The 21,371-nt window shown below is 35.0% G+C and overlaps 1 protein-coding gene and 1 long non-coding RNA gene across 2 annotated transcripts; both read right to left on the bottom strand.

The window, feature by feature from the left end:
- Positions 1-7,364: 7,364 nt before the first annotated feature.
- On the bottom strand, positions 7,365-8,515 carry LOC142166143 (uncharacterized). Its single transcript, XM_075224570.1, has 3 exons — positions 8,101-8,515; positions 7,762-7,842; positions 7,365-7,654 (listed from the first exon to the last, which is right to left on the bottom strand). The coding sequence occupies exons 1-3, from the start codon at positions 8,513-8,515 to the stop codon at positions 7,365-7,367; spliced, it is 786 nt and encodes a 261-aa protein (XP_075080671.1).
- Positions 8,516-11,099: 2,584 nt separating this feature from the next.
- On the bottom strand, positions 11,100-13,272 carry LOC107782775 (uncharacterized). The gene is made up of 2 exons (XR_001647320.2): positions 12,648-13,272; positions 11,100-11,361 (listed from the first exon to the last, which is right to left on the bottom strand). It is a non-coding gene; the product is annotated as an uncharacterized LOC107782775 (long non-coding RNA).
- Between the last annotated feature and the right edge of the window lie 8,099 nt (positions 13,273-21,371).

Here is a 21,371-nt window from a genome sequence, read left to right as displayed (position 1 = left end):
AACAACTTTTCTTCTTCAAAACGATTGGTAAGTGATTTCTAACTCATTTTCTTCACTTCTTAACATCTTTTAACATGATTTCAACTTCAAAACAAAAATTTTCATGGGGGAAATTGGGTGTTTTGGGTAGAACCTAGGTTTTCTACAAATTGAGAGGTTGGACCTCAATTTGGGTCCGATTTAAAAACAAATCATATATTTGGATTTCATGGGGGAATGGGTAACCGGGTTTTGGTCCGAACCTCGAGTTTCGACCACGTGTGTCCGGGGGTATTTTTGACCTTTTTGGGAAAAACCTTGAAAAATCTGTTTTTCATGCATTGGGGATGATTCATTTAGTAATTATTAATGTGATTAAGTAACTTATGACTAGATTCGAGCGGATTGGTGGTGGAATCAAGAGCTAAAGCTATACTAGAAGCATGAGTTGAGTTTGGAGCATTCGAGGTAAGTGTTTGTTCTAACTTTGGCTTGAGGGAATAGGATTAGGATGATATTTGCTACTTGCTAATGTGGAGTACGGTGTATAGGCATGGTGACGGTTATCTATGCACCGGAGTCTAGCACGACCGTGAGTCTTGATTGCTTTTAATTCGAATAATGTGACTCAAGCTCCTTGTTTATTTGATGAGTTTCACATAATATGAACGGTTGAGGTAAAATTGCGATTTGTGTATTTTTGGAGCGTTAGCTCGAACATGAATGTGTTAGTTGAGGAAGAATGGATTTAAAAAGGAGAATGTGTTGTGAATACTCCCTTGCCGGGATGTGTATACTGATATATATATTCTCCCTTGTCGGGATATTTTGGGCTGTTAGTTGTACCCTTGCCGGGTTAAAGGTATTGAGTTGTTATTCTCCCCTGAAGGGGTCTACTATATGAAGTCAGATATTATGAACTATATTATGGGATCGTGTGGCATGTTGTCCACTTATATATGATATTATGGGATCGTGTGGCACGCCGTCCACTTATATATGATATTATGGGATTGTGTGGCACGCCGTATTATGAACTATATTATGGGATCGTGTGGCACGCCGTCCACTTATATATGATATTATGGGATCGTGTGGCACGTCGTCCACTTATATATGATATTATGGGATTGTGTGGCACGCCGTCCACTTATATATGATATTATGGGATCGTGTGGCACGCCGTCCACTTATATATGATATTATGGGATCGTGTGGCACGCCGTCCCACTTATATATGATATTATGGGATCGTGTGGCACGCCGTCCACTTATATATGATATTATGGGATCGTGTGGCATGCCGTCCACTTATATATGATATTATGGGATCGTGTGGCACGCCGTCCACTTATATATGATATTATGGGATCGTGTGGCACGCCGTCCACTTATATATGATATTATGGGATCGTGTGGCACGCCGTCCACTTATATATGATATTATGGGATCGTGTGGCACGCCGTCCACTTATATATGATATTAGGGAAACCAGAGTCTCTTCTGCTTATTTCCGATATTTCATTTTTATCTGTTACTCCCCGATAGCATGTCCCCTCCCAGTTTTACTTTGTATTATCTTGTTATTGTTTTCTTGCACTTGTTGTATATATATCTGTATAGGTTAAATGTGGTAGGTACTGTCTAGCCTCGTCACTACTTCGCCGGGGTTAGGCTAGGCACTTACCAGCACATGGGGTCGGTTGTGCTGATGCTACACTATGTGCAAATTTTTGTGCACAGATCAGGGAGCAGCTTACGGACCACAACAGTAGGATTTCTGGGAGCTGTCTTCAGTCCAGGGACTCTCGAGGTAGCCTAGCTGGCGTTCGCAGGCCGAAGTCCCATTCCATGCTTTTCGTTTGTTCATCTTGTATCAGACAAACATGATGTATTTCCTTTCAGACATTGTTTGTAGTATTCCGTAGTAGTCCGTGAGCTAGTGACACCAGACCTTGGGTAGTGATGTGTATTAAACTTCCACACTTTTGGTTTTCAGTTGTTTTAGATTTAAAGTCTTCCGCTTAAATTTTGTCTCGTTTATTATATTATTTGAAAGAAAGCAGGAAAGGTGTTTTAAATATTTGGCTTGCCTAGCTCTGATAGTAGGCGCCATCACGACACTCGATGGTGGGAAATCCGGGTCGTGACAAAATATTAGTAGCTTTATCCTTCTATTGTAATTCATTTTTATATGCTCTTGAATGTTTGATAATGTTATAACGATATGTTAGTTAATTAAATTGTGTTAAGCATCTTTAATTATTTTTATTTTTGCAAAGCATTAGATATAATTTCACTGGCATTTCGTTGTCTGAAAGGAGCATATATATTAAAATTTGAACCCTTGTAGCCATGTTTGTCCCTTTGTTATCACCAAGCTAAGTTTTTTTTTTGTTTTTTATTTATTTATTATTATTATTATTATTATTATTATTATTATTATTATTATTATTATTATTATTATTATTATTATTATTATTATATTTTAGAGTCCCAATAATCTTTTTTTATCTCTTAAAAAATACTTATTTAGTAAGGTAGTTAAGTTGTAGATTAGAAAGACAATCTGTAAACTTATTTTTGTAAATAGTTGGCTACGGATTGCAAATAGCAAGATATGGCCAAATCTGTAACATAGCTTTAAAAGGCCATATCTGCAGATTTAAAGTCCAAAAGCATATGAGTTTTTAGATTTTGTCTTGGACATGAGCCCATTTGACTTCATCAACCCAATAGTGGGTTGCCTCATTCAATGTCAAGACAAGCCCACATCTTACTAGTTTTAAGCAATGTTTTAAAAGGCGGGGGTGCGAGGCGAGGCGTTTTACCTCTGACGAGGCGAGGCGTAAGCCCTAAGACCTGGGGCGTAAGTCCCACGGATCTTTAAATTTTACTAATTTCAAGAATTTTAAGAAAGTATAAAATAAAATATAATTATAAAAATTACATTAAAATCACAAAATTATAACAAATAATCTATTTAAAATATTTATAAATTATAATTCAACTATGAATAATGCGAAAAGTATGACATATATAATAATATGCAAATTAGCTGCAACGTCGTTACAACTCAAACATCAAAAGTAATGTATTCAATACGAAATCCTCTATGTATCTCTTTAAGGACGATATTATAATTTTATATTTTTCTTAAAATACTCCTTTTATTTAATATGCTTTCTATTTGAAAGAGAATTTATATAAAAACATAATTCACAATTTAAATATGATTCTCTAGCATCAATTATTTTTAAGTTTCAACAAGTTAATAAAGTGACACATAATTCACCATATGTTACCATGATAACTAATTATTTGTAAATAGTTACTAGCTAATACTGAGCTATTAAATTAATAAGTATTGAAGATTTAAGACGTAACAAAAGTTAATAAATAAATATTTTTTAAAATGAAAGATTTATTTAAAATTAACTATCATAGCAGTCTTAATGGATAGTGTGTAATAATTTTTATTTTAATTATGACATAAAATACTCTCAACTCAATGATTTATGATTAAGAAAAAAATAATTTTGAATAGTCAACAATTTATTAAGAAAATTTGAGGATTTACAAGGTTAATTACATACAATTGCATAAAGTACTATGTGGCGAGCCCAGTACGCTGGGTGTTGGGCGTGTCCGGGCCGTAAGCCCCGATGGCCGAGGCGTAAGTCTCGCGGAACTAAGCCCCACACATAAGCTCAGGGGTGTTTTACGAGTGATCCGCCCCGGGACGAGTCCCAATTCTGCTTTTTAAAACAGAGGTTTTAAGCAATGTCAATTGATAATTTTCTCTCATTACTCTCATCTTTTAAATTAGTACTCATAACAATAATTTTCTCTCATTAGTTAAGTTGTAGATTATTATTCAAATATTTTCTTTAATTTTGTTTAAATAAATAAAAACGGATATAAGAAAAGCATAAAAATCAAATAAACCACAGTCTATCCAAGTTTAATTCAAGCCTAATGTAGTCAATAAAGCGACTGTGCTAGAACCACGGGACTCAGGGAATGCCTTACACCTTCTCCCCGGTCAACAGAATTCCTTACCCGGACTTTGTTTTCGCAGACCAATAATAATAGAGTCAAACCTTCCTTTGAATTGGGATTCAAATAAAAGGTGACTTGGAACACCAGTAAAAATCAATTCCAAGTGACGACTATGTAAATAAAATAATCCCTACTTCAAATTTGTCACTTTAATTGAAAAAACTCTTTAACCCACAATCCATAACATTTTACACTTATCTCTTGGAGGGGTAAAAAGGGGTGTGACATAATGTATCGTATCGTATTATATTATACTGTACTGTATTGTTTGATGAATATAATGTTTGGATGGATTGTGTCGTTTTGCCGTCATTTCATATTATCACGCACCAGTAATATGATGAAAGCTTGCAATATTATAAAGAAGAATTATGATACGATATATAAAAAGGTAGAGTAAATGATAAAATAAAATTATTTAATAATAATGAAGGGCGAAATTGAGAGAAAAAGATAAGGTAACGACGCAACTACACCAAATTGGTCGTTACATAAAGTGGCACATTTCATCGTTACGTAACGACGGATTTAACTATAAGATACAATAAAATTTAAGTAACAATCAAAATAAATATTATATTTAAAATAACAATACGATACAATACAATAGATAACAACCATCCAAACAAGTTGTTACCTCACTCTGTAAAAGGAATTGTTTAAAAATAAATAAATAAACATAAAGATGTAATTTATAGCCCATTCTTGAGATCATATCCACACTTCACTGGGAAAGACTATCAGGATAAGAACAAATGTTTATGGGAGTAACATTTATTAAACCCTAAATTTAATTCTTTCAAAACATTAACTTATTACTTATCTAGATTCTACGAGGGGCAAAAATTATTTAATTAGTTATTCCTTTTGACTCACTTTGTTTTTACAGTTGTGGAGCTATAAAAATTAGCTGAAAGAAGAAATATAAATATAAGAACTTAAATTTATAATAAATTTTATTATCATGATGATCAAAAGATTTTTCATTTTACTCATTACCTTGTGTATTATCGACGTTCGTCGAGTCACATCAATGATGATCAAGGTCCTCATTACGAGGTTCATATTATTGATGCTCTCCTAAATAATAATATATCGTTATGGTTTCATTGTGCATCTAAATATGACGATCTTGGATATCATAATCTTAAAGTGGGCGATGATTTCCATTTTCGCTTTAATATGCATTTATTTAAACATACTCTCTTTTTTTGTCATTTTTGGTGGGGTAAAAAACAAAATGCGTTTGATGTTTTTACCCAAGACTTGACTAACAATTGCTCAGGCAACCTTCCTATTTATTACTCTCTCTGGTCCAAAATAAGTGATTTTTTGGTTGTTTTCACACAAATTAAAAAATTTACCTTTTAACATTAATTAGCAATGAAATTGACCATATTAACTTTTACTATCCCACATAAACACTCCTAACACATACTCCAACACTATTTACTCTATGGGCAATGTAGGAAAAAAATAATTAATTTATTCTTGAAATCTGAAAAAATCACTTATTTTAGACCACAAAAAAAACCAAAAAATCACTTATTGTGGACCGGAGAGAATATTGTTATTGGAAAGTACAAGAACAGCACAATAGAGTCAGACTAGCCAGTTAGGAGTTGGACTAAGAATGTCATTGGTCGTCTATTGATGCAGGGCTTTACCTGCTAGTTTTACTATACCAGCCATCTTTTTCGTATTTCGTATTCTGTATTTCATATCTATTGTATTGCTGTTATTTTATTATGCATTTTTATTATGCATTTTTATGGTACTAATATATCGGCTTCTGTTGCTTTTGAGCCGAGGGTCTCCTGGAAACAGCCTCTCTACCCTTCGGGGTAGGAGTAAGGTCTGCGTACATATTACCCTCCCCAGATCCCACTTGTGGGATTATACTGGGTCGTTGTTGTTGTTGTTGTTGTTGTTGTTGTAACTTCTGTATGGGTTCTTTTCATAAATAATCAGTCGGATTTGCTATTCATATTTTTAGTCAATATGCATAAATTATAAATTGATTATGTACTGTTATACATATATTATACATTTGCCGACTATTTTTAATTTAAGCGGTTACGACTATTTATGTTAATCCTTCTTTTTGTATCAATAGCATACTGACTTTATGTGTTATTTAGACTAATTTAAGTGATCTTTTTTGTTCCAAAAATAATTTAATGATTTTCATGATAATTAGGTAAATTTGATGGAATAAAAAAACGAGAGATTAGAAGAATTTTCTGTGTGTATTAATTTCTGTACAAGGCAGTGTATTTATACAATACTTAGCTATGTAAAACAAATAGAATCCTATACAGCTGTCTAAAATCTATTTGGTATGAAATAACAAACTAACTAAATTTTATTCTTTCCTATCTTATCTACACGTTTCACAAATTTGGAATCCAATATGCTATAGCTGTCCAACTTATAATCTGAAGGGTCCTTATTTAATCCATCAGAAATTCGTTCAAGGGCTGAGATCGAGCCACGTGTCAAAGCCAAATGTGTAGATACATCTTTTGACTTAGATAACTCCGAAGAGTTCCTTTGTCTTGTCTGAAACCCTCTTCGAATTTCCTTCTTCACCTAGACTCTGTATTTCTTCTCTTGAAGCAATTAAATCATGGGGTTTCTTCTCAACATCTCCCCTCAAGTTGGAGGGTAAAGAAGTTACTCCCAACTTGCCAAGCAGTAATTTGTGTGAAGGTTCAGTCTGCGACTTGGTGAAGAGATTTTCCAGTTGAGTCGATGAAGGCACATATGAAAGAGTAATCAGCCCGGAAAGGAATTGTTGCCGAACAAAGTAGCAATCCAATTCCACATGTTTCATTCTCTCATGAAAAACGGGATTCCGAGTGATATGAATCGCTGCTTTGCTGTCAGAGAAAATGGGTACCGGCAAAGATGGTGAAACAGAGATATCGTTGAGAAGACGAGTGAGCCAAGTCAGTTCGGCAACTACTCGACGCATTGAGCGATATTCTGCCTCAGTGGAAGACAAAGATACAAATGTTTGTTTCTTCGATTTCCAAGAAATTGGTAAACCTCCAAAAGTGATATAAAAACTACTCACAGATCTCTGAGTTTCTGGGCATGAAGCCCAATCGGCGTCACAAAAAGCAAGCAAATCAAGTGTAGGATTTGAGTTTAAAATAATCCGCTGACCTGGATCTGAGCGTAAATAACACAATACACGAAGTGCTGTCGAAAAATGTGAAAGGCGGGGGCTTTGCATATACTAACTCAGCTTCAAGACAACAAAAGAAAGGTCAGGTCGAGTGTGAGTAAGATAATTGAGCTTCCCATCAAGGTGTCTCTATACAGTAGGGTCTCGAAGCAAAGGGCCTTCATCTGCAAATAACTTGGAGGATGGCTCGAGGGGTGAAGAAACACAAGGCAATGCAGAAACGTCAAACTCCTTCAACAAATCCAAGGTGAATTTTCTTTGACAAATTATTATGCCTTGTGCTTCCCTCAGAATTTTCATATCTAAGAAATAATTTAAATTTCCTAAGTCTTTGACCTTGAACTCTGAATTAAGAAAATATTTTAGTGCTGTGATTTCCTCTTGATTGTTGCCACTAATGATAATGTCGTCGACATAAACTGCCACAATACAAATTAGATCACCCTGCTTCTTAAAAAATAAAGAATAATCGTTGAGCGAAGATGAATTTCCTTTGAAACTCAAAGCCCCCGCAAGTCGAGCATACCACTGCCGTGAGACGCTTGCTTTAAACCATATAAAGATTTTTTGAGCAAACACACATGATTAGGACTAGGAGGGGATAAACCTGAGGGAAACTTCATAAAAACTTCTTCTTACAAATCCCCATGTAAAAATGCATTGTTCACGTCCAATTGGTAAATTGGCCAACATTTCTTGACTGCTACTGATAGCAAACAACGTATAGTAGTCATTTTAACCACAAGAGAGAAGGTCTCAGTGTAGTCTATCCCTTATCTCTGGATGTCCCCCCTAACAACCAATCGTGATTTAATCCTCTCAATGCTGCCATCTGAGTTGTATTTTACCTTGTACACCCACTTACAAGATAGAGCCTTCTTTCCTTTTGGCAAGGGAACCACATCCCAAGTGTGGTTTGCTTCCAAAGCTTTAAGTTCTGTAGACATAGCCTTTTGCCAACCTGAATGCTTAGATGCTTGAGAAAAACTGGTAGGTTCACAAACCTCTGAAATAGACTGTATCATTTGCTGATTATATTGAGAAAGTGCTCCAAAAGAATAGATATTAGGCTGACTTGGTTGAGCAAAACAGTTGGAAGTTACCTGTGTTAGGTATATGTTATTGCAAATGAAATCTTTCAGATGGCTTGGCCACTTACTAACTCTAGTTGATTTTCTGAGATTTGGTGTAGGGATATTGTTGTGCCTAGGAGTGTTTGGTGCAGGAGAATAAGGGATGTGAGGTGATGAAATCCTGGTTGGACTAGGAGAGTTAGGCATGACAGTATCTCTTAGTTCAGAAGGTACAAGAGAACATGGATTTTGAGGTGATGGAGACTATGTTGGACTAGGAGAATTGGGTATGATAGGATCAGTCAACTCAGGGCTTGAAGAAGGGCTATTAGGGGTAGTATTTGAAAGTGTAGTAATGGGAAAAACACATTCTGGAGGTGAAATGTTTGAAGTAAAGGGAAATTTATCTTCATAGAAGTAAACATCCCTAGACACAATAATCTTTCTTGTATCTATTTCTATCACTTTGTATCCTTTTTGTCCTAAAGGATACCCTAGAAATACACAAGCCTTTGCCCTTGGATCAAGTTTACTTCTCCCAGTTGATAATATAGACACATAACAAAGGCAACCAAAACTCTTGAGAAACTGATAGGAGGGGGATTGATTGAACAGAATTAAATAAGGTGTTTTTCCTTTAAGAACCTTAGATGGCAACCTGTTAATCAAATATGTCGCAGTTAACAAACATTCTCCCCAAAAGTGAATAAGTACTTTTGATTGAAAAAGAAATGCCCTTGCTATTTCCAAAGGATGTCTGTGTTTCCTCTTAACTATCCCATTTTATTGAGGTGTTGCAACACAACATGTTTGATGAATTATCCCTTGATAACTAAGAAATGCAGCCTCTTGAGTTCCTTTTCCAAGCTCGAATGCATTGTCAGTTCTTATTTTCTGCACTTTGACCCCAAATTGTCTTTCAACCATTGTTAGAAAATTCTTCAAAACCACAAACGCATTACTCTTGGTATTTAACAAAAAAGTCCATGTACCTATGTTGTAGTCATCTACCACAGTTAGAAAATATTTAAATCCATTATAAGTGGGAACCTTGTAAGGACCCCAGGTGTCAACATGAATTAATTCAAAAACTCTTTTTGATTTGACTTGACTCAGAGAAAAAGACATTCTAGTTTGCCTAGCCTTCGGACAGACATCACAGAAACATTCAGAATTAGGAGGAAATGAAATAAAATTGAGATGTTTCATTGATGAAAAAGGCAAATGCCCCAGCCTAATGTGCCAAAGATGTACATCAGAAACTGCACTTGCAGATAAAGGAAAAGATACTGGAAACTGATTAAAACTACTTGTCACACCTCCTTTTTGCGCGCCTACCCCGAAGGATAAATGCGTGAGGGAGTTTTTCCAATTTAAGTGACAATATTCGAAATGGTATTATTTATTTAATTCAGAGTCGCCACTTGGGAAAGGTTTGACTTTTGGTGTCCCAAGTCACCGGTTTATCTTGAATCCCAATTCGAGGAAAATATTCGACTTTCCAAATGAAGTTTGCGAACCAGAAATTCTAAGTAAGGAATTCTGTTGACCCGAGGGAAGGTGTTAGGCACCCCCGAATCCCGTGGTTCTAGCACGGTCGCTTAAATTGTTATAATGGCTAAATATATGATTTTAATACATGTTATAACTTGTGTGCTTTTATTAAGTGTAAACCGCTTTTATTATTATTTTTAATAGAATTGCAACGTTGTGAAAATGCATCTCGAACCACGTCACAATCAATGCACCCGTGGTTGTTAATACATTTCGACTCCGTTGAGATTTGGATTTAGGTCACATAAATGCGCATCCAAGTTTAGGAAAGTAATATTATTAAAAAAAAAACGCGCCTAAAGATACTAACACGTTTGCAATTTATGAGGGCCATGAAATTTACTAAATGACACACCTCGAATTCTAAGGATTAAACGACACTTTGGCTGAAAACGAGGGCCAAGATTTCGTTATTTTTTAATTAGTATGGCGCGCCTCGAGCCAAACTATGATATTCATGATTTGCTCCTTGCCTAAGCAATACGTGATTCGTTTAAGCAAATATGGTGCAAGATGTTTCATGCAATAATCTTTATTTGGTCAGAATAAATAGACGGATTCGGACCAACATCTAAACAAAATCGGCACACTGTATATAGTATTGCATAAAATACTTACCCAATCTTAATAAAGCGGCTTGAGAATAAGGGCTTTTTTTTAGTGGAAAAAAAAGCTTTTATTGGGATTAAACTAAGTTATATGTCAAAAAAAAAATAAAAGAAAAATTAATATACAAAATCTTCTAGTAGTTGGTACGTCTTATTTTTGACCCAAAAATAGAAAGAAATGAGACTAGGCTTTTAATCGCCTCTATACAACTTCAATCCTTTCTTTCTTCTTAGTTTTGCTAATCCCCTTTTCACATGAGAACAGATTCTTGTGGTTGCCATGAAAATATATCGGTTTACAATGGTGAGAAGTGAGTTTTGTCTACTGAAATTCATGCTATCAACATTTAAACACTTCTAGAAAATATTAAATCTCATGTACTAGTCAAAAAAAATATATAAGAAAAAGTCATTCTTTTCACCTTGGATGCGGTACTTCAATGCAACAAACAAGCAATATTAGACCAAATGAAATTAAAAGAGGGAGATCCATGGATAGCATGATAAATCCATTAACAAGAAAATGAAATGAAACCATAAACCACAACTTAACTTCACTACAACAATCATACCATCATGAAAATATTCATTCATTTCCAAACCCATAAGATTTAAGCAGAATAACTTGATTGAACAAAACTCTAAAATAACGAGTTCATAGAATAACTACAGCGTCCAACAGTCACAATAAGGAAGAAAGTAGTTACACAAAAACTATGTGATTTAACTTTTAATTACAAACCTCCCTTTTGGGTACAATACATTAATTGAAAACTCAAAAGTACACAGTGATAGTATATTAAAAGAAGAAAGGGTGTAGACTAGCTTTCTCATTCTTAATTCATGACTCAAGTTTACACCTCAAATGATATCCATATGATCAAGATATACCTGGAAAGAGGAAAACAAAGAGGGGAGTGAGATTTAGCAGACTCAGCAGCAGCAAGAATCAGTGTTCAGCAAGCACAAATGAACCCAGGAATGACTAAAGAGGACCAACTTAAAACTCACAATTTAGAACCAATAGTATATCAATGGAACACAATCAACAAAACCACACCAAGCAGGGTCCAATTGCTTGAATGCAAACTAAATTTAGCTCTTCAAATTGATGAAAACAGTTCAAGAAGAATGAATTAAGAGAGATCAGACAATCAAACTTAAACCAACAATACAGTTTTCTACACTTTTATATCATTTCTTCTGGATTCTCAACTTCCTCACTCAGGTTTTCAAAATGTCCAAGGTTGTCCCTCTCTATTGCTCTCCGTCAGATTGTTAAGCTCCCTTGACCTCTCTATTTTTCAGGTTTTTTTTCTTCTTACAATTTCGGATTCTCCTCCCTTTTATTCTGATTTCCAGCTCTCTAAAGTGGGCATTCCATTAGTGCATTTGCCACTAACAACTTATCTTTTCAGTTTTTAATTATTCCACTACCCTAGTGCCTTCTTATTTTACTAGTAATGCCCATTTCAATCCTCTAAAATCAACCAGTGCCTTTCTCGTTACAAGTGTCCACTCCCTTATTAATTAATTAGTTAGTGCAACTTCCATTACCAATCTCCTTTTCCATTTTTTAATTGTCTACTTGCTGAATTAGTGACACACTATCCTAGTGTTGTTATTAAAAATCAGTTGATGAATAGCAAACCATTATGTCCAGCTATAACTAATTCGAGCAAACATATGGGCAAATAGCTAAATGAACAACTTCAAATCCGCGGAGAACAACTACGAAAAAAAAAATCTATAACTGCAGCTTCTTAACTACGTTCAATCCACCAGCATTTGTGCAGTAAGGGTGTAAACTGTCCAGAAAACATATTCTAGGAAAAGACATAAAATCACTCCAACATTTCCTATAACAAGTATTTGGCCAACAACTTAGTTTGAATATCATTGGAATACCAATGGCGCAAGTCTTATCTTTACGGTATCTTACTTGATTTTCCTGAATCAATTAGAACATGAAGATTGCAATTCTACCTTTGCACTATAAGGTAAACGTCCATATTTACAACATGACAGTAAAGTAAGAAGAGGACATTTTCCTTTATAGAGCAACCAAAACCCATGTATTGGCTATACAGATTCAAACTTATGCACAAATCAAACCATATCAACTCAATCATCAAAACCATGTATATGAAATTAAAAGAGATGGGAAAGAATTGAACCTAGTGTTGCCAATTAATGAGAATTTTCAACTTCACAACTTCTGGACGCCAAAATGGCTACAACAAGTGACACAACTGAAATTTGAACCATTGATGCAAAACGGACCTCAAACCGGAAACAACGATTCTGCGAAATGTGACTCCGAGCTTCGACAGCGACTCAAAAACAGCGAATTCAACTCTGACTCAAACAAACTCCATCTCGCCACTAGTGAATGCACAAGCTAGTCTCGCGGCAAGGTTAAAGCAACGTAAAGAATCCATAAAGTAAAGAGAAATGCTAACCCTGCCCCTGTTTCGGTCCGTTTCCTCTATGTGGATTAGAGATGAGAAAATTAGTTCATCTTTTCGCTCTTGTTCTCTCCTTATGTTTACGTGTGTGTGTGCGTGATTTTCAGGCTGAACACGCCGCGAATTTGGTGGCTGTTTGGCGATGGGGCTGGTTGGAGTCGTCTGGTTTGTGGTTGGAGATGGAGGAGGGAGCTGTGGCACCGCTGGTTGAGGTCGTTTGTTGGGTGGGGAAACGAAGAAGACGGGGTTGGGAGGCGTGGAGAGGACGATGGTCTGGGAGGTGTTATTTGGGGGTGGTGGCTCTAATTAGGGTTGAAGAAGATGGGGAAATGAAAAATGAAATGGAGTGGGGGTCGTTTGTCTAGGGGTAGTGGACCGGGTCGGGTTGACCGGTGGGTTGGGGCTGATTTGGGCTTGGGGTGAACTGGGTTGTAATTGGCCCAAATAGGGTCTTTTAATTAAGAAGACTAATTTTTTCTTCTTCTTTTTTTCTTTTCATTTTCTCTTCAATAAAAATGCAAACCTAATTTTAACCTTGATCAAATTATCCTAGAATACTAATCTAAATAATAACTATCACACATAATCAAATACCAATAAACTTACACAATTTTGATATTAAACACTAAAATGCGAAGTACGTTATTTTTGTGATTTTTCATATTTGTAAAACTTACCTAATTAATCATAATTGTACAATTAAATCCAAAATGCAACATATTTTTCATTCTTCATTTATTTAAACACATAAATATGTACGGACATAGGCAAATAATGACATAAAATAAAAATAAAAATTCAACAAAAACGCATACAATAAAACCGACAATGTTTATTATTTTTTTTTGATTTCTTTGGGAGTAGTTCGTATGGGGCAAAAATCACGTGCTCACACTACTATGTTGTGAAAGTGAAGCTACATTGTCTTCTGAACTAGTCCTAACAGCACTAGGTTCCAATAGGTATAAGCCTTCTCTTGCTTCACCAAAAACTTGAGGTCTCTTCATTAAAGGGGCCTGCAACAGACATTACTAGAAGTAAGTGAGATTATACAATGAAACTGCATGCAAAACCTATTAACAGATAACAGATTATATCTGAAACTAGGTACATGTAGGACATTCTCTAAGACAAAATTAGGAAGGACTGTGATTCTTCCTGTATGAATGACTACTACCTTGAAAGAATTGGGAAGATTTATATGTAAGGGAACATGCAGTGGAGTTAATGATATGAAAGCATTTGAATCAAAACACATATGTTCTGAGGCTCCTGAGTTAATAATCCAAGTGCTGGAATTAAAAACAGAAAAACAAGAACCAGTGTATTTGATAATAGTACCAGCAACTGCATTTGCATTAACTTATAAAGATGAGATTCCTGAATCTGCAACCTTAACCTGCTTAATTAGCTGAACTAACTGTGAAAATTGTTCTTTTGAAAGATGCCGATTCATTGCCTCATTATAACTGTTGTTAGTTTCATCTCCTTGTTCTCCTGAAAGCACCCCATTGCTCCTGACTTGGAACTGATTTCCTTTAGCATTGGTAAATTCAAAATCATCCGGGAAACTTATGATTCTATAACAGTCCCCTACAGAGTGTCCTATCTTCTTACAGTAGGTGCAAGAAACATTAGGATTAAATTTGGTCTTCTTTCCTATGGAAGTTGTGTTTCTTTGGGGTATGTTTCCTGTTTTTTGCAAGTTACTTGTTATTCTTTGAGATTGTGGAAAGTTGCTCTGTGCTTGTTTTCCAGATTTTTGTGAATAGTTCCCATGTCCTGAAAAATTATTCTGGTTGGCAACCATGAAGGATGAATAATCAGTAGAAATTAGAGGGTTTGCATAAACCTCTCTCTGATTCTCATCCTAAAGTAAAAGAGAATATGCATGTTTGGTGTTTAGTAATGGATTCATCATTAGAATGTTTCCTCTTGCTTGACTGTAAACATCATTCAATCCCATAAGGAATTGAATTACCCTTTCATCTTCCAAGGACTTCTCCAATTTCTGTTTACCATCACAAACACAAGTGCATATGCATTTTACATCACAGTTTTAGTGAATCTAGTTCATCCCATAAACGTTTTAGTTTGGTGAAATATCCTGCTATGTCACTCGTGGCTTGCACTAATCCAGACAACTTCTTGCGTAGGTGATACAATTTGGCTCCATTCGACTGCCCAAACCTGTGCTCCAAACTTATCCAAAGATCTTTGGCAGACTTTGGATAAATGACACTATCTCCAATATCCTTTGATAGTGAGTTTAATAACCAAGAGATTACCATATCATTGGTTCTACTCCATTGCTGGTAGTCTTTTGAAGTGGGAACAGGAGCAGAACATGTTCCATTAATGAATCCCAGTTTATTCTTTGCTGAGAGAGCAATGAGGTTAGATCTCCTCTAACCTTGGTATCCTCTTCCATCAAAAACCGAATTGACTAGAGTTATACCAGGTGCATCTGAAGAATGAAGAAAATAGGGGTGATTTGGATCAACATTGATACCATTTGTAGGAGCAGATTGAACAACAGGTGTATCTTCAGTATCATGCATAGTGAGATGTGATCTTTAGAGACAGAAAATTGAAGAAAAAGAGGTTGCTTTAGCTGGGATCGAGCTGCTGCTCTGATACCATGAAGGAATAAAAAAACGAGAGATTAGAAGAATTTTCTGTGTGCATTAATTTCTGTACAAGGCAGTGTATTTATACAATACTTAGCTATGTAAAAAAAAAATAGAATCCTATACAGCTGTCTAAAATCTATTTGGTATGAAATAACAAACTAACTAAATTTTATTCTTTCCTATCTTATCTACACGTTTCACAAATTTGGAATCCAATGTGCTATAGCTGTCCAACTTATAATCTGAAGGGTCCTTATTTAATCCATCAGAAATTCATTCAAGGGCTGAGATCAAGCCACGTGTCAAAGCCAAATGTGTAAATACATCTTTTGACTTAGATAACTCTGAAGAGTTCCTTTGTCTTGTCTGAAACCCTCTTCGAATTTCCTTCTTCACCTAAACTCTGTATTTCTTCTCTTGAAGCAATTAAATCATGGGGTTTCTTCTCAACAAAATTTGAGTAACCTTTTCCTTAAAAAATAGTATAAAAATTTATTGACTTTAGTAACGTTAGCAAAAACAAATTGCTGATGTAAGTGGTGATGTATGACGTAAAAATGAGTAAATCCTGAATCTAATTATTTCAAAACATTAAATTTTGATCATATCTCGATTTTAAAACCATTTAATTAGTCAGCCTTGTTTTACAATTGTTGAGCTATAAAAACTAGTTGAAGTATAGAAGTTGTTACAAAGAAATCTAAAATGAGTTCCATTATCATGATTATTAAAACCTTTTTTATTTTACTGATTGCGTTGTGTAACGCTAATGTTCGTCAAATTATAGCTAATGATAATGGTTTACAATACGAGTTTCATATCATTGATGCTCTTCCAGATAATAAAATACCGTTATGGTTTCATTGCGCATCTAAAGATGACGAACTTGGATATCATAAACCTAAAGTGGGCGATGATTTTCATTGGCGATTTCGTATAAATGCTATTGAAAGTACTCTCTTCTTCTGTCATTTCTGGTGGGGTAAAAAACAAAGAGCGTTTGAAGTTTTTAATAGGCATTTGGTTAAATATTGTTCAGGTGATTTTCCTACTCATTTTTGTTACTGGAAAGTACAAGCAGATGGTTTTTACCTTGGTGAAACACTAAGTCAACTACAGAAATGGTATGATTGGTCGTATTAATATTCGAATGTGTAAGAGTATAATATCAATATTGATGTCTTTTTTTTTAAAAAAAAATTAGGTGTTAGTTTATGTTTGACGTAATGGCTTCCTGACCACTTAAACTTGTATCAGTTTGTAAAGCCGATACATGAACTTATATTTTTCCCATTTGAACACTTCAAATTGACGGAATGAATACTAATAAACACTTTCTGCTGAGCGTGTTCGTCAATCGCGCTGACATGAATGTCATGTCACATGTTTGGTCTTTATTATATGACATGTGGATTTGTAGGTCCTATATTATTAAAAAAAATGACGTTACAAATTAGTAACATTATCATCTTCAAAACATAAAAAAAAAGGATCAAAAATTTTACCTCCAATAAGCCATTAGTAGCCAAAGCTTGCAAAGCTATCTCTGCTTCACTCAACTGAAGGCCAGCCTTGCTGGCAACATCCCCAACATCCATTAACATTTTTTCACACAGATCTGGATAAATTGCATTCTGGAGAGAGTGATTACCGAATGAAAGAGTCAGAGGAAGAAGAAGAATCAGTGAAGTTAGGAGTAGAGGTGTAAATTCCTTCGCTGCTGCCGTGGACAACAAATGCATTGCCTTTGCTCGCGAATTTCTCACCATTGTAGTCATTCACCGAAGCTTCTGTGAAATGGAGCAAATCCAACCACTAGGATTACTCCTGAAGCTCCAGCTGACTTCAACCACTGCATTTAACCCTACCAGAAAATAAAAAAATTTACAGGATGGGGATGACAGTTTGCTTGGGAAGATGAGAGAGGTGGGAGGAGAGGGGAAAAGAGCAGGGAAGAGAGAAATATTTTTTTTCTTTTCCTTTTTCTTTCTTATTTATATTATATTCTATTTTAAATATTTTTTTAATAGAAATAAAACTATTCACGCGCTTTGGCAGCGTGATTTGCACACAATTTAGCCATGTCAGCTGTGCCACTTCCATATAGGCTTGGTCAATGGTCAAATGTGTTTATTAATATTCACTCCGTCAAGTTGAAGTGTTCAAATGAGAAAAATAAAAGTTCATATATCGGCTTTACAAACCGATACAAGTTTAAGTGGTCAGGAAACCATTACGCCTTTATGTTTAGATCAAACGCTTATTATCATACCACACCTGATTGGGGGGCAAGTGCACATATAGCCATTTTCAGAGATGTTATTTAGAGATTAGTCAGTATTTATTTTGTCCTGAAATTTTAAACTAAAAATCTTAACTTCATAACATTTTTGTCCTAAAAATTTGAAGTGAAAAACTAAAATTCAGGACGCACTGACTAATTTCTAAATACAGCCCGATAAAGTGGCTACTTGATATCATTTCTACCCTGATTGGGTCCTCCCAAGATAAAGTCCGTCCTTTATGAAGATTTTCTAATAGTAAAGAAAAAGAAATATTTACAAATTGCATCAGTTTAATGGTAGTTTTAACAATAAATGAAGTAAAAGAAGATAAACAAAATGGGGGTTAAAGATTTATAGTCTGTTGAAATTTTTTGTGTTATATAGAAGTTTGATATATATATTTAACGTTTTAAAATTAAAATATCGATATCTAATTTAATCGAACAAAAAATGAAGAGAAAAGGAGATTGATGATGAATCACTTTTTGGTTACAAAAATAAATGATATGTAGTAACTCTAGTGCAATAAAGTAAAAAATGAATGATATAAAAGCTTTTTCTCAACTAATGATCTTATCTCAAATTTTAAAAAGGCAAAAACCATTTTAATATGATATTCGTATGCTCATTTTAATATTTATTTGAGGGTCTATTTTGTTTTTCTAATTGCATGGCGAAGTTTGACTTTTATTTTTTTTGTCGTAGAGCAATTAAGATAAATATCATGAAATGAAAATATGTTCAAAAAATTATTCCTTTAATAAAAATAAATAAGGGGGAGTGTTATAAATATATTATATTATGGATGTTCATTTAGTACTCCGTTGTAAATAATCTTCCTGAAGAAGCTTATCCATATGGGACTCCACCGTAAATATGTTTATCTATTTAGTACTCTATTGGAAATAAGCTTCCTGAAGAAGCTTATCACTTCGGTACCCGGTTATGGATAAACATTACCCTAGGTAGAAGATTATCCATACCGGGTATAATAAGCTTATCCATTCAGTACTCCGTTATGGATAAATATTGCTCTCAGTAGAAGATTATCCATATCTGGTACATTAGCAGCTTACACAATAGCTTGTAGCAGCTTACACAACAGCTTGTAGTGGCAGCTTACACAACAGCTTGTAGTAGCAGCTTACACAGCTACTTCCTTTCTTCTATAAATAGAAGAGATTTCAGTTCATTATGTACATCAGTTTGAGTTCGAATAATATATCAGTTTCTCTCTATACTTGTCTTTACTTTACAGTCTTTATTTTATAACACGTTATCAGCACGAGACTCTGACATCTCGAGCAAATACTTTGAAAGTATTAGAGGTAAGAACTTTCTTTTCCTAAATAATGTTAAATCTTTCTAAACTTGAATTTGTAGCCCTGGATATATCGGGCAAAAGCTACATGTCTTGGGTGTTTGATGCTGAAATTCATCTTGATGCGATGGGTCTGGCAGACACCATCAAGGATAAATATCAGACATCAAACCAAGTCCGTGCCAAAGCAATGATATTCCTACGCCATTACCTTGATGAGGGCCTGAAAATGGAATATCTCACTATTAAAGATCCAGTCATACTGTGGAATAATTTGAAAGATAGATATGACCACCTGAAGATGGTCGTTCTTCCACATGCACATTATGATTGGACTCATCTAAGGCTACAAGATTTTAAATCTATCAGTGAGTATAATTCTGCTATGTTCAGAATTATTTCCCAATTAAAATTATGTGGTGATAATATTACTGATCATGATATGTTGGAGAAAACTTTCACCACTTTTCATGCCTCGAATATGCTCCTGCAGCAGCAATATCGAGAGATGAGATTTAAAAAGTATTCTGAACTTATCTCACGTCTTCTTATAGCAGAGCAACATAATGGGCTATTAATGAAAAATCATGAAAGCCGACCTATTGGTTCTTGTCCATTCCCTGAAGTGAATGAGACGAACTTCCACCAAGCTAAACGTGGAAGAGGTCGTGGCCCCAGTCGTGGTCATGGCCGTGGTCGGGGAAGAAACCCCAATCATGGTAATAATAATGCACCAAAGAATCCTCCTCACCACCAGCAGTGGAAAAGAAAGGAACAAAAGCATGAAGCGGTGCAAACGCCAAATGCAGAAAATGCATGTTATAGATGTGGAGGAAAAGGGCACTGGTCACGTACTTGTCGTACGCCAAAGCACCTGGTTGAGCTTTATCAAGCCTCCCTGAAGAAGACAGAGAAAAATGCTGAAACAAATTTTATTTTTGAAGATAATTTAGACTTCATGCATTTGGATGTAGCTGATTACTTTGCACTCCCAGAAGGAGAAATAAGTCATGTAATCGGTAGTGAATCTGTAGAAATGTAAATATTTTAATTTTTGTTATTTGTAATAGATAGTATGGTTATGTAATTGTTGTACATAAATAAAAGTTATGCTTTGATAATGATGTTTACTATAATATATTTTATTTATGTTATTTTGAAGAATATGGATAACCCTCAAATTATGTTTGGATCAAAGACAAATCATGAAGATATGTGTGTTATTGATAGTGGAACAACTCATGCCATATTCAACGATCAGAAATACTTTTCTTATTTGCATAAGGAAAAAGCAAATGTTTCGACAATTTCTGGTAATATAAGTTTGATTGAAGGCTCCGGAAGAGCCATAATATTTCTGTCTAAGGGAACAAAACTTATTATAGACAATGCATTGTTCTCCTCCAAGTCCCGAAGAAACTTGTTGAGTTTTATAGATATCCGTCGAAATGGGTATCATGTAGAGACAATAGATGAAATGAACAGGGAATATCTTTGTATTACAAAGAATATTTCTGGCCAGAAATGCATTGTAGAAAAGTTACCAACTTTATCTTCTGACTTATACTATTCAAAAATTAGTACAATTGAAGCACACTCTATCGTAAACCAGAAGTTTACGGATTCAAATACTTTTGTGCTTTGGCATGGCCGTTTGGGCCATCCCGGATCAATAATGATGAGACGAATTACTGAAAATTTGAGTGGGCATCCATTAAAAAACTTGAAGATTCTTACAAATGACGAATTTTCTTGTGATGCTTGTTATTAAGGAAAAATGATCACTAGACCATCACCAATGAAGGTTGTTATTGAATCCCCTGCCATTTTAGAGCGTATACATGAGGATATATGTGGACCTATTCACCCACCAAATGGGTTGTTTAGATATTTTATGGTCCTAATAGATGCATCTTCAAGATGGTCTCATGTGTGCCTACTATCATCTCGCAACCTGGCGTTTGCAAAGCTATTAGCCCAAATAATTTGATTAAGAGCACAATTCCCAAATTATCCTATAAAGGCTATTCGCCTTGATAATGCTGGGGAATTCTCATATCAAGCTTTTGATGATTATTGTCTATCTGTTGGGATAAAAGTTGAACATCCTGTAGCTTATGTTCATACTCAAAATGGCCTTGCAGAGTCATTTATTAAATGCCTGCAATTGATAGCAAGACCACTACTTATGAAA

This window comes from Nicotiana tabacum, chromosome 11, assembly GCF_000715075.1.
Source record: "Nicotiana tabacum cultivar K326 chromosome 11, ASM71507v2, whole genome shotgun sequence".
NCBI lineage: Eukaryota > Viridiplantae > Streptophyta > Magnoliopsida > Solanales > Solanaceae > Nicotiana > Nicotiana tabacum.
This window is presented reverse-complemented; position numbering and strand designations above follow the sequence as displayed.